The 12,938-nt window shown below is 39.0% G+C and overlaps 1 protein-coding gene across 1 annotated transcript; it reads left to right on the forward strand.

The window, feature by feature from the left end:
• The first annotated feature begins 1,340 nt into the window (after positions 1–1,340).
• On the forward strand, positions 1,341–4,513 carry LOC142841476 (SH3 domain-binding glutamic acid-rich-like protein 3). The gene is made up of 3 exons (XM_075958357.1): positions 1,341–1,562; positions 3,852–4,019; positions 4,376–4,513. The coding sequence occupies exons 1-3, from the start codon at positions 1,515–1,517 to the stop codon at positions 4,451–4,453; spliced, it is 294 nt and encodes a 97-aa protein (XP_075814472.1). The 5' UTR covers positions 1,341–1,514; the 3' UTR covers positions 4,454–4,513.
• The last annotated feature ends 8,425 nt before the right edge of the window (positions 4,514–12,938 follow it).

The following is a 12,938-nucleotide window of genomic DNA, read 5'->3' on the forward strand; positions in this document are numbered from 1 at the left end:
TGGGAGGCCTTACCCTCTCTGAGGAGTGGATGGGGAGATGGGGTGGGGAGAAAGGGGGGAAGCAGGAGGAAGGGAGTGAGGGGGAACTAAGATTGGTATGTAAAATGAGAAAAGATTCCTTTAAAATAAAAATAAATTGTTAGGTACCATCATCCTCACTGCAACAAAAATGAAAATTTAACAAACTCATTTGCACCTTTCTCCTTGAAGACTAGGTTCTAACTCTCTATGCATGTAAGCATGACCTCAAACTTCTGCTCTTCCTGCTTCCATCTCCTTCTGTGTGCTGGCATTGCAGATATGTGCCACAGCACTGCTCCATGTGGCGCTAGGCACGAGTCCAGGATCTTAGAAGCACTCTACCATGTGAGCTACCTGCCCAGCCACAAAGCCATTCCGCTTCGTGGATAGAGTCATCTAATACAATACTGTGTTAAAGAAAATATAGGATACTTAAGACCTTAACTCTCATTATATATCCACTTTTGGCAAACTCCTTAAGGTACAAATGTTATCAGTACCTTCCACAATTAAAATGACAAAACCAGGGGCTGGAGAGATGGCCGTTTGTAAACGTGTACTGAAACCACAGTTCGATTCCCAACATCAGTGTCCCGTGGCTCCCAAGTGATTGTCTGTAACTGCAGGTCTCTAGGGTCTGCACTCCCATGCACACGACTTTACACAGGCGCAGATATATAATTAAAAATAATTGTTATAAATCTAAAAATTGTTGTAGCTAGACAACATACACTGATAACATGAACTATGGGTATTTCGAAGAGGAAGCAGATTTTTACATGGGGAGCAAAGGGGGCGGTGGAGAAGAGGAAGTACTGAGAAGGGCACGGACTATTGCACAAATTGAAGGCTTGGTTGGCCTCAAGAGGGAACAGGCAAGCCTGCAAAGCACATTTCAACAAGGGAGCTTAGTGGGAGAAAAGAAGAGAGAATTCTCCTGTGTTAAGAGTGGGGGAAATGTTGCTGTGTCAGTAATGTCTTGCTTGGATCTGTTTGTACTGTCCCTACAAATTAAGGCAACACGAGTTTATTAGTCTCTTTTCGACACATGCCACACTGTATTTTAATGGTTTTCCTGTCGCAGAGGAGGCCTTGGTGGCCAGCAAAGAAGCAACTGGCCTCCCTTCCTAAACAGAGGAGAGGAAAGACCTAGCAGCACTGTAGGCTGAATTTGTTTGCCCTGTTCCACCCCAGCACTTGGCAGATGGGCTGAGAGGTGTTAGCCAGTGTGTGTCACTCTAGGGAGCACAGCCTCCTCTCCCCTCCCTTCAGGGCAGGTGGGCGGAGCTTTCTGCCCTCTGGTCACTAGGCACCAGCTTTCCTCAGAATGGGCGCCTGCCTGCACCACAAAGGGCATTTGCTCCTTAGCCAATCCTGAGTGCAGGCCCTTAGCAACCTTCACAAAGAAAGCAAAGCTCAGCCGGGCTCCGTGTTCAGTCTCCAGGAAAGTGTTAGACCTGTTACTTTTGAAGAGTAACAGCAGACTGAGAACGATGAGTAACGTTAAAGTTTATTATGCCAGCGTATCAGGATCTAGGGAGGTGAGTGGGAAGGGCCTCCGCTGGAGGGAGGAAACTGGAGGGGATTAGAGCGAAACTGTGTAGTCAGACTTCCAGATTTTGCTTAGACTATCATAGCCTTTCTGCCTTTTGAAGTTTGATTTTATTTTACTGTGTTGCATGAATGTGGGCCATGTAAGGACTTACCAGAAGGGTGCTTAGTTCTCTTATTCAGGTTGTCGCTAAGAATTGACTGATGTTGCAAGTTTCTGGTATCTTGAACCTTAAAGAATCCAATCATTTTGTCAATACTTCAAATGTACAATAATTAGTAAACTCCATTTAGGATGGAAAAGCAAAAAGATGGCAGTTAGTGTAGAGCCAAACTTCCCAGAGAAAACCAAGCAACCCATAAAGAGGCCAATTGTTTATTTCTAAGAAGTCAATGTATTTGTATAGGTCACAAATTAAAGTTTAGATGAATTATTTTATAGAATAGCACTTCCCAATAGAAACATAATGAAAGCCACTTATGAAACTTGAAATTCATTAGTAGTCACCTAAAAAAGAAAAGAGTGAGATGAATTTTAGTATATTTAACACAGAATATTCAAAATGTCATTGCCAAATGCAATCTTTCTGAATGTTGGCATGTTACATGTTCTTTTATCGCATTGTCTTCAAATTCAGCAGGCACTGTGCTCAAATAAAAACTGAAGAATTAGAATTTTTGCCCTTAAATTTATCTCTTTTCCAACAACAAATAAATAGTTGCCAAGCATTCATTATGCCCTTGCTGCATGCCATACCCTCTATCTGAAGGGAGGAATAAGATTTTATCTCAGCCTAGGAAAAGTAGACTGCTGTTATATAAAGCCTGGTCAAGGGCGTTAGCATTTTTACACAAAAATGAAAAGTTTAAAAACTTTTAAAGAAAGTTGAGATATTTCACTAGTTTTCAAAGAACAACAAACAGCATGTGTCGTATATGCTATTGGGTATCCCAGTCTGTAAAAGTCTATGATTTCAAGTAAGAACCACAAAGAATGCAATACACTAAACTGCTGATCTCCGACACTCAAACTGTTGCATAACCATCATCCGGCAGGGATGCTAGAACGGATTGTTCCTGGTACTACCCTCAGCATTGCTAATACTGTAGATTTGAGGTGGAAGTGATGCTGATGCTGCCAGACTGTGAGTCATGCACAGGATATCACTGTTCTATGCAACCATTCTCTTAATGGGTTCATCTGGGAAGACTGAGAAAAATACTATAAGACGATGGCTTAAGTCTCATACAACAGATTTTGCAATTATAAAGAAGTAATAAGAAAGTGAAAACACTGAATTTAGGAGTTTTAGAAATTTTTCTGCTGTATTTTGGATACAGACAAGCGTTTTTGAAGTGTGACTGAGTTACACCTTTGAACATCAAACAAAAACCTTACTGACATTCACTTTTACAGAAAACCTACTTCAATAAGTTGGGGTTGGGGCTTGTCCAATAGTTTTCACATTCTAGTATCAGAAATAGTATTTGACAAAATTACTCAAGATACCACATGAAAACACAAAAATCTCAACTTTGCCTAATATTTATGTTGTGGTTATTCAGTTTTTGGTTATAAAGTAAGTTTAGGAAAACAACTAGCAGCTGCAATTTTACTTTAGCCAGAAAGGAAACAGAAAGAAAAATCTGACAAACATTGTTAGTATAGGGTACAAATTTTGGCAATTCAGTCACACAGCACAAATTAGCCATTTTTGTCCTTTCACTTTTTTTAGAGCTTAGCTTCATAAGGGAGGTAATTTTTCACTCAATTTTCTGATTTAATTCCTGATTATTATTTTCCCTATTTGATATATAGACATGTAAACACACAGGTTGTTGGTTTTCAAAGCAAGATCTCAAGAAATGATCCAAGCTGTCCTAGAAATTGATCATTGTTATCATCTTTTTAATTTTTAGTATGTATTGATTGTACAAATATTTATATATATATGTGAGTTTTCTTATATTGCCACACATCTTTTTAAAAACAATCTGTGGTTCTGTTCAGTTTCACATTGTGCAATATGTGTGTGTGGTGTAACCTAATAGATATGACCAATATGTTAAATATATTTATACATTATATATACATATATATATATATATATATATAAACATGATCTAACAACAAAATTGACTAATTGTTTTTGTACCCAAACTTGCCACCAAGAATGGCTGTAACCCTTTCATAACATAATGGATAAGCAAGACAACAAAACATAAAAGGTATTAGAGCAAATCAATGAAGAACTTTCTATCTCTTTTTTACTATTTAGGTAAAACAGAAGCAAAATGAAGTTATGAGGATTTTTGATTCTTACAACATTAAGTATGAGTTAATTGATATAACTCTCAGTCCCCAAGCACTGGTAGAAATGCGAACTAAGGCTGACTCTCCTAATGCCGTACCACCTCAGATATTCAATGGCCAAGAATATTGTGGAGTAAGAATGAATACTTGTTTATTTGGTTATATTTCATAACTTAAAGTCATATGTGTGAGTCAATGTCAATGTATGAGGTATGAAAGTCAGGTTTACTTATCTACAGAATAACTTAATTGTGTTTCTAACAACAAGACAATATTTAATAATAAAAAGATTGTCACTTTTTGCCGAGGGGTAATTAGGTATGTTTTTATCATTCTTTATGGTGTCCAGTAACTGATATTCTCGGGAAATGCTCTATCTTTCTTAGCAGAAGTTTGCCAAAGTCTGGGCATAATACTTAGCAGGCAACTCTTGAATTTAATTTGTAATTAAGAATGATCACAACTGATTAACTACAATTTCATTTCTAGGATTTTGATACTTTCCACTATGCTAAAGAGAACAAGGAGATTCTGAAGTTCCTGAAGATGGAAAAAAACGGAGAGTAATGACAAATGTTGATGCCACTGTTCCTCTTAACTGTAAAACAACTGCTCCATTAAACCAGCCATGGGAACTAATGGGCTCCTACTCTTTCAATGTGTTATTAATATGATTTTTAAACTGCACATTTTAAAGATTTGCTTGTATTGCCCCTACCTCTCAGTGTGTGTATGGGGTGTACCCAAACGCACACACACACACACACACACACACACACACACACACACACACACACAGAGATGTCTATAGAAACCAGAGGTGTCAGATTTCCTATTGGTTACAGGCAGCTGGGAACTGGCCTAGCAACCATTCTTAACTGCTAAGCCATCTCTTCACCTACAGCTGAGAACACTTTACAGAGAAGGAAATGGACTAGCATCCATAAACATGAAACTTTATTTTTTAAATGTTTGTCACTATATTTAATATAGGTTTGCATACCAAATAATGGTCATGTTTCATAAAATTAAAGACAAAGGTACTGTGTCTCATCCTATATTCTCATGCAAAAGAAACACAGGAGGAAGAGTAACTGCCTTTCTCAATATTCTCAGGTGATTTTCCCTACATGAAAATCAGGACCCAATACTTGAAAATAATTTCAGATCACCTCTTACCTGCTACATAATACAAAATAGCGGACTTCCTCCAATCTGTTTCTCTCTACTCATTTCTTTTTGTTGACAGGCAAATGTATCCAGCTCAATTGTATTTCAGAAACCATGGAGTCAGCTCCATAGGAAATGAACTACCCAGCCCGAGAGGAGTGGTCCTAACATCTCAGTTACCCTCTGCTCCTTCAGCTGCTGCCTGTCGCCAGAGCTTCGCTGTTTGAATGCGCACCCTTGGGACTATATCTCAACTTCTTCTTTTAATTTATTTATTTATTAAAGATTTCTGTCTCTTCCCCACCACCGCTTCCCCTTTCCCTATCCCTCCCCCAACCAATTCCCCCTCCCTCATCAGCCCAAAGAGCAATCAGGGTTCCCTGCCCTGTGGGAAGTCCACGGACCACCCACCTCCATCCAGGTCTAGTAAGGTGAGCATCCAAATTGCCTAGGCTCCCACAAAGCCAGTACATGCAGTAGGAGCAAAAACCCATTGCCATTGTTCTTGAGTTCTCAGTAGTCCTCATTGTCTGCTATGTTCAGCGAGTCCGGTTTTATCCCAGGCTTTTTCAGACCCAGGCCAGCTGGCCTTGGTGAGTTCCCGATAGAACATCCCCATGTTCTCAGTGTGTGGGTGCACTCCTCGCGGTCCTGGGTTCCTTGCTCGTGCTCTCTCTCCTTCTGCTCCTGATTTGGACCTTGAGATTTCTGTCCGGTGCTCCAATGTGGGTCTCTGTCTCTGTCTCCTTTCATCGCCTGATGAAGGTTAATAATATTCAGGAGGATGCCTATATGTTTTTCTTTGGGTTCACTTTCTTATTTAGCTTCTCTAGGATGGCAAATTATAGGCTCAATATCCTTTATTTATGGCTAGAAACCAAATATGAGTGAGTACATCCCATGTTCCTCTTTTTGGGTCTGGCTTACCTCACTCAGGATAGTGTTTTCTATTTCCATCCATTTGCATGCAAAATTCACAAAGTCCTTGTTTTTTACTGCTGAGTAGTACTCTAATATGTATATATTCCATACTTTCCTCATCCATTCTTCCATTGAAGGGCATCTAGGTTGTTTCCAGGTTCTGGCTATTACAAACAATGCTGCTATGAACATAGTAGAGCATATACTTTTGTTGTATGATAAGGCCTGTCTTGGGTATATTCCCAAGAGTGGTATTTCTGGGTCCAGGGGTAGGTTGATCCCGAATTTCCTGAGAAACTGCCACACCGCTTTCCAAAGTGGTTGGACAAGTTTGCATTCCCACCAGCAATGGATGAGTGTACCCCTTTCTCCACAACCTCTCCAACAAAGGCCATCATTAGTGCTTTTTTTTTTAGCCATTCTGACAGGTGTAAGATGGTATCTTAAAGTTGTCTTGATTTGCATTTCCCTGATCGCTAAAGAAGTGGAGCATGACCTTAAGTGTCTTTTGGCCATTTGAACTTCTTCTGTTGAGAATTCTCTGTTCAGCTCAGTGCCGCATTTTATAATTGGGTTGATTAGCCTTTTACAGTCTAGTTTCTTGAGTTCTTTATATATTTTGGAGATCAGACCTTTGTCAGTTGCGGGGTTGGTGAAGATCTTGACCACTTCTACCATTATAGCATTTGCCGCTCACAATATTGCTAGGTTAGTGTTGTCAATTCTGAGTGAGTATTGAAAATTTTTAAATGATGATGTCACAATCCAAATAGTAACATTCTAAATGCACAGCTAAGACTGACAATGGATTTAGAAATATTTTTATTAAAGGTAAGTTTCTTTATCCAACAACATACAACAGCGTTTGAAATCACATAATGTGGAAAAAAATCAAATTCCTCATAATTATCTCAAGTATTACTAAATATTCATATTCTGAAATCCTTTATTACATTTTAAAAGCTGGAGTAAAGCTATAGGAATTTGCTGAGACACTCTTGATGAATCTAAAATACACTAATATCTGAGAACTATAAGTCCTAATGCCAATTCCACACGCATTCTCAGAAACTGGCACCTATGGATCACTTTGCTCTCACTCTTTAATTACAGCTACTCTTTCCCTCCAGGCCTCTACTGTGCTCTCTGTGGCTTCCTCAAGGCATCAGCTTTGCATTTCCTAGCCTTTTCCATCTGTACATTGTCCCGTCGTCTGTTGACAATGCGTCATTGATCTCTCAGTCTTGGTGATGTCTCCCTACCTGAACAGAATGTAGTTTAATTTTCCTTTAAGTTTCAGGTATAACCTAATATCTACTTCTCTCATAACACTAATAACAGGTTATAATGGTAGGCTTCCTTTAAAATAGTAGCAGCCAACACTTTTTCGTGTCTTTCTACAATGTCAAATTCTGTTGAATAATAATAACAAATTCACAAGGCACAGTGGTTTTACTGACAGTAATTGCCAAGCAGTGTGGCTTGTCTTGATAGCTTTCCCTAGGAAAGTTCTTTTTAAAATATCATTATTTTTATTGCCTGTATCCATACATATAAATACAGCCTGCTTGAGTCCATTTAGTGTTGCTTGTGTGCATATGCTTTTAGGGTGGACTACTCCGTATTGGATAGCCATTTAGGGAGCTCATCCCTGGGAAAGACTGATTCTTCATCTCTCAGCAGTCATTACTTGCCTCAAGTTCTTCATCTTGGGGTGGGACCTTGTGAAAACCAGTAATTCCTAACAATTCTAAATATTATCCTTATACCCACAGATAAATGTAGCTCTCACTCATCATCAAAGAAGATTCTTTTCTCGAAAGATGGAGGTCATTATAGAAAGCCATAAAAACTGGTCAAAGCACAGAAAACAGTTGACCATGGCATGCCCATCCCCAGGTAATAAACCTCCAATATAACTTATACACCCAAGGCTCAGGGAACATTGTGGGAAAAGGAAAGAATAGAAAGATTGCAACAGTCAAAAGCCAGATTGTCTGCTATGAGGTTGTGTCTTTTATCTAGGACAAGGAAGTTAGATCTGAACAAAGACAACATCAGTTGATAGTCAACATTTCTTAAACACTATGTGCTGGGCCTTAAAGTACTATGCATGACAACTTCATTTAACCCTCTCAATTTCATGACCTATGTATGAGGAAAATGAGTTGCAAAATAGAAATTTGCGAAAGACTATACAGCTAATGAAGGATCAGGATTTGCAATTTTTCCCTAAGCAAAGAAGATAAGAAGATGAGAAAGCAGCAAGAGGAATCAGAAGTATGGGTCCATAAAAAGAAGTTCTATGGTTTAAGACGTTTACGAAGATTTTATTTTACGTGTGTATGGGCACTTTGCCTACATGTGCATCTGTGCATCATGCATGTGTCGTGCCCTGGAAGCCAGAAGAAGGCACTGGATATCCTGGAATTTGATTGAAAGGTGGTGGTGAGCTGTCATATGAGTGGTAGGATCTAAACTACGGTCATCTGGAAGAGGAGCAAGTGTTCTTAACTGCTGAACCATATCTCCATTCTAGATTCTGCCTTATTTTAGTCAAAATTCCCGGGAAGAGAGAGGAATACCAATCTTGGAAACTGGCTACTTTTGATGGTAATAAGATCAGAAATGAAGGCTTCATCTTATGTCAAGTCTTTCTAGAGAAGCCCAACACACTGTTGTTGCACCATTATTGCATAGCCACGGTGTCTAAGTGAGTCTCAGATGATGTAACTGAAAGTAGCCTCACAGAGCCAGGGCTCCAGAGAAAATAAATGGAGACCATCCATGAGAACAACTAAAGTCTGATTATTCAGAACTTGCTAGGAGCTGGGTATTGCCACTTGTATTTTACAAAGACTTTCAAAGGCAGGCAAAAGAATGGGAAATTTTGTTAGCTAAAAGGAAGACCGGGTATGTGCCAGTTGACATCTATTGGCTTTGAGATGCTGGATGCATAACTAGAAGTAGGCAACCCTATGTTATGACTGATTTTCTCCAAGTAAGACCAACAGTTAGGGAAGTCAGCAGTTACTGATGAAGCCTTGAATGTCTGGGACTGATTGCTACAGAGACTGCGGTTCAGACTCACGAATGATTTGCCAAAGAGACCGTGGTGTGGTTGTGCTGATCATTACAAGTTACAGGCCAGTGTTCTGGGTTTTGTTGTTGTTGTTGTTTTTAATCTAAGACCTGGCCACTCCTGGAGAGGCTCTAAATTGACTGTGACTATGAAGATAATGGAAGCCTTCCTGAAGTTCAAGAAATGAATGGTGGCTGGAGGGATGGCTCAGCCATTAACGGCTAGGCTCACAACCAAAACTATAAGAAACGAATGGTGGGAAACAACTGCAAGCCTAAGTAACCAGTAAGTAGAGAGAAAGAACAGCCACAGTTGAAAAAAAAGGGTGGGAGACAGTTTCTTCCTTAGGCAAATATGCATACGTGTATACATCTATTAAAAAACCCTAGGTACCTCCCCTCCCCTCATATTTAGGCTAGATGAGGCAACCCAGTAGGAGGAAATCGTTCACAAAAGCAGGTATGAGTCAGAGGCAGCCCCCTTTCCTGCTTTCCTGTTAGGAGTTCCACATGAAAACCAAGCTACACAAACATAACATATATGCAGAGGGCCTAGGTCAGTCCCACGCAGACACCCTGAATGTCACAATAGTCTCAGTGAGACCCTATGAGCCCAGATTAGTTGATACTGTGGGTTTTCTCCTGGTGCCCTTTACCCTTTGGCTCCTTCCCCCACTCCTCCACAGGATTCTCCAAGCTCTGCCTAATGTTTGGTTGTTGGTCTCTGAATCTGTTTCCATCAGTTACTGACTGGATGAAGCCTCTCTGATGACAACTGAGCTAGTCTTCAATCTATGAGTATCATTTGGAATTATTTCACTGACATTTGTGCCAGTCTGTTTGGGTCTCTCCTAGTAGTCTGGGCTAGCCAGCCTCTGGTGCTGGCCCTCCAGGCAGTGTCAGCATGGGCTTCCTCTCCCTGTTAGGGTATCAAACTGGACCACTCATTGGTTGGCCACTCCCACAATTTCTGTACCACCTTTACCCCAGCACATTTTGTAGGCAGGGCAGATTGTAGGTCAAAATAAATTGGTTTTTGGTTTTCTGAGACAGGGTTTCTCTGTATAACAGCCCTAGCTGGAATCCACATTTTAGACCAAGCTGGCCTTGAACTCACAGAGACCTGCCTGCCTCTGCCTCCTGAGCGCTGGGATTAAAGGCGTGGGCCATCACCTCGTGCGAAGTAAAATTTTAAACTTCTGATGATTCCAATACATGCAAACAGAGTAGCTGACAAAAATCAACATCCTACCATGATAAAAGCTGAAGTATGGAAGGAACATAACAAAGGCCATTTATAGCAAGTCCCCACAGTTAACATTTTGCTGGGTGGGAAAAGCTGAAATCTCTCTTTGTAAGACCTGGAATGAGGAAAAGATAGATGCCTGCCTGCTCTCACGACTTTTATTCAACACAGTGCTAGATGTCTAGCAAGAAAAATTAATGTAGTGAAAGAAATGAAGTGCATCTTAATTGGAAAATAAGTTCACTTGTCATGCCATAAATACAATTGCATATCCGGAGAACCTTGACATTTTCAGCAAAAGCTATTGTGTTAGTTAGCCTTCAAGTTGCATTGGCCATGCTACTTTATCATAGCAACAGAAAAGCAAAAATTGGGAGGGAGGGAGGGAGGGAGGAAGAGAGGAAGGGAGGGAGGGATTCAAACAAGGGAAAAGGGGGTGTAAAACAGAGGGGGACAAATATGGTCAAATGTGATGGCTTGAGTTAAATCCCCAGGACCCACATGATAGAAAGAACCCTTCAGGTTGTTCTGTGACCTCTGCACATGAAGGGCTGCATGATTGCATGTTCTCTCTCTCACACACACACGCAAACATGTATGTAATAACAAAAATTTTAAAAGATTTGCTCTGGAAAGATGGTTCAGTGTTTAAATGTATATACCGCTCCTGCTGAGGGCATGATTTCAATTTCCAGTACACACATCGGGTGGCTCACAGTGGCCTATAACTTCAGCATCTGGGAGATTAATGCCTCTGGCCCGCATAGACACCTTGCAGAAGCCACCACACACAGAGACACTGAAAATGAAATCTTAAAAATAATAAAATTTAGCGTATTTAAAATGTAGTTAGAGACTATTCTGGGTTAGTAAACTGGGGTTGTAAATCCTCCTTCATGAACAATGATTTCACTACCCCTGGGTAATTGCCTAGATTTCCAGTACTATGAATGATTTCCCTTTTGTTGAGTGGGTCATAAATGCAATTAAAAAGCTGTTGATTACACAAACTTATGCAGTAATACTTAATGGAAAAGAGGCAATGAATTTGAAACAGAGAAAGGAGGGGTATATGGGAAATGTTCTAGGGAGATGAGAAAGAGGGAAATAATGATATTATATTATAATCTCACAAAATAATTTCCAAAAGATACAATGGTTAAAAAAGCTAGTACACCTGGAATTAAGAGAACAGAACTAGAGACTGGGAAGAAGAATACAATGGGGAGAATTTGTATAATATAGTTTGGCAGAATTAATATGTCATGATGTGTACTACACAGTACAATGTCTTCTGATATAGATATTGTATTTAAATTATTTTTCAAGCATTTGCTATAAAGAAATAAGGTGATGTATATGTATGTTTAAGCATTATATATATGTGTGTGTGTGTGCATACACACATGCTCTGTGGGTACTGTATTCAAAAGCACATACACACATATATGTATAATTTAAAAATAAAATATAAAAATCTCTTCCTACAATGAAGAAAACCCAAAGTCAATCCACCACAGAGATATTGCATGTCTGTGTCTACTTGCAACACTGTTCACAATAGCAGTTAGTCATATGTCCATCAACAGATGAGTGCACATAGAAAATGTCAGTGGTAAATAAGGAAACAATGTCATCTTCAGGAATATGGGTACAATTGAAGACGATCACACGCAGAAAACTAAATGAGACTCATAAAGGCAAATAATACAAATTCGTTTTCTTTCATCGGATTTTGTGTAGACAAAATTATTTAGGGAATATGCATCATGAAAGTAAAAAAGTAGAAGTGAAACTGGGGGAAGGAAGGAACTATCGGGAAGGGGGAGATGGTAAAGGGGAAGGGTTGGAGAGAGCAAGTATGATCAGATGCATGATATATGAAACCCATTACATGTGCCAATAAAAATACATTAGAAATCAAACAATTACAAACCAAATACATATAGACAATTATTTATATAAATGCATGTATATATATATATATATATATATATATCAGTTGATGGATTCACAAATTCTATTCATTTAGACATATATTTAAGGCCATGATAGATAAAATGGACTCCTTACTGGAGACTGTAACAAGTAAGTTTGGGTTTCTCAAATGGGTTGTAAAAAATAATTCATATTTAAATTAGCTTCTTTATATCCTTAGAGATTGTAGGTGGGAGTAACTAGCAATATACTTGCTCTGTTTTCTTTCAATAAAGGAGATAACACACTAAAGTTAGACTACATTGTAAAAACAGTTCTAGAAAATGACAGTACTGTAACACATCAGTATAAAGCAAATTTACTGTAATAGGAGAAAATTAATAGATCTGGTGTATTCAAAAATCATACCTTATTTGCACGCGTCTATGTTTCAGTAACTTACACCTTAAATAATGATACAGTATTAAGGCTAACAATTAAATCGATCAGAAATAAATCAATAACAAATGTCTATGTATATTACATCATTTAGCTAGCTAGCTCTACCTACCTACCCACCTATCTAATTTAACTATCTAACCATGCATCTCTAGTCAATCGGTTTAATTTGATGGTGTGAATCAAACATCAAACTATCAGCCTTTAAATTAGAAGAAAGCTGTGATATCTGAGAGGGGAAAATGTTTAAAATACTGA

The sequence above is a fragment of the Microtus pennsylvanicus genome, chromosome X, assembly GCF_037038515.1.
Source record: "Microtus pennsylvanicus isolate mMicPen1 chromosome X, mMicPen1.hap1, whole genome shotgun sequence".
NCBI classification, from domain to species: Eukaryota; Metazoa; Chordata; class Mammalia; order Rodentia; family Cricetidae; genus Microtus; species Microtus pennsylvanicus.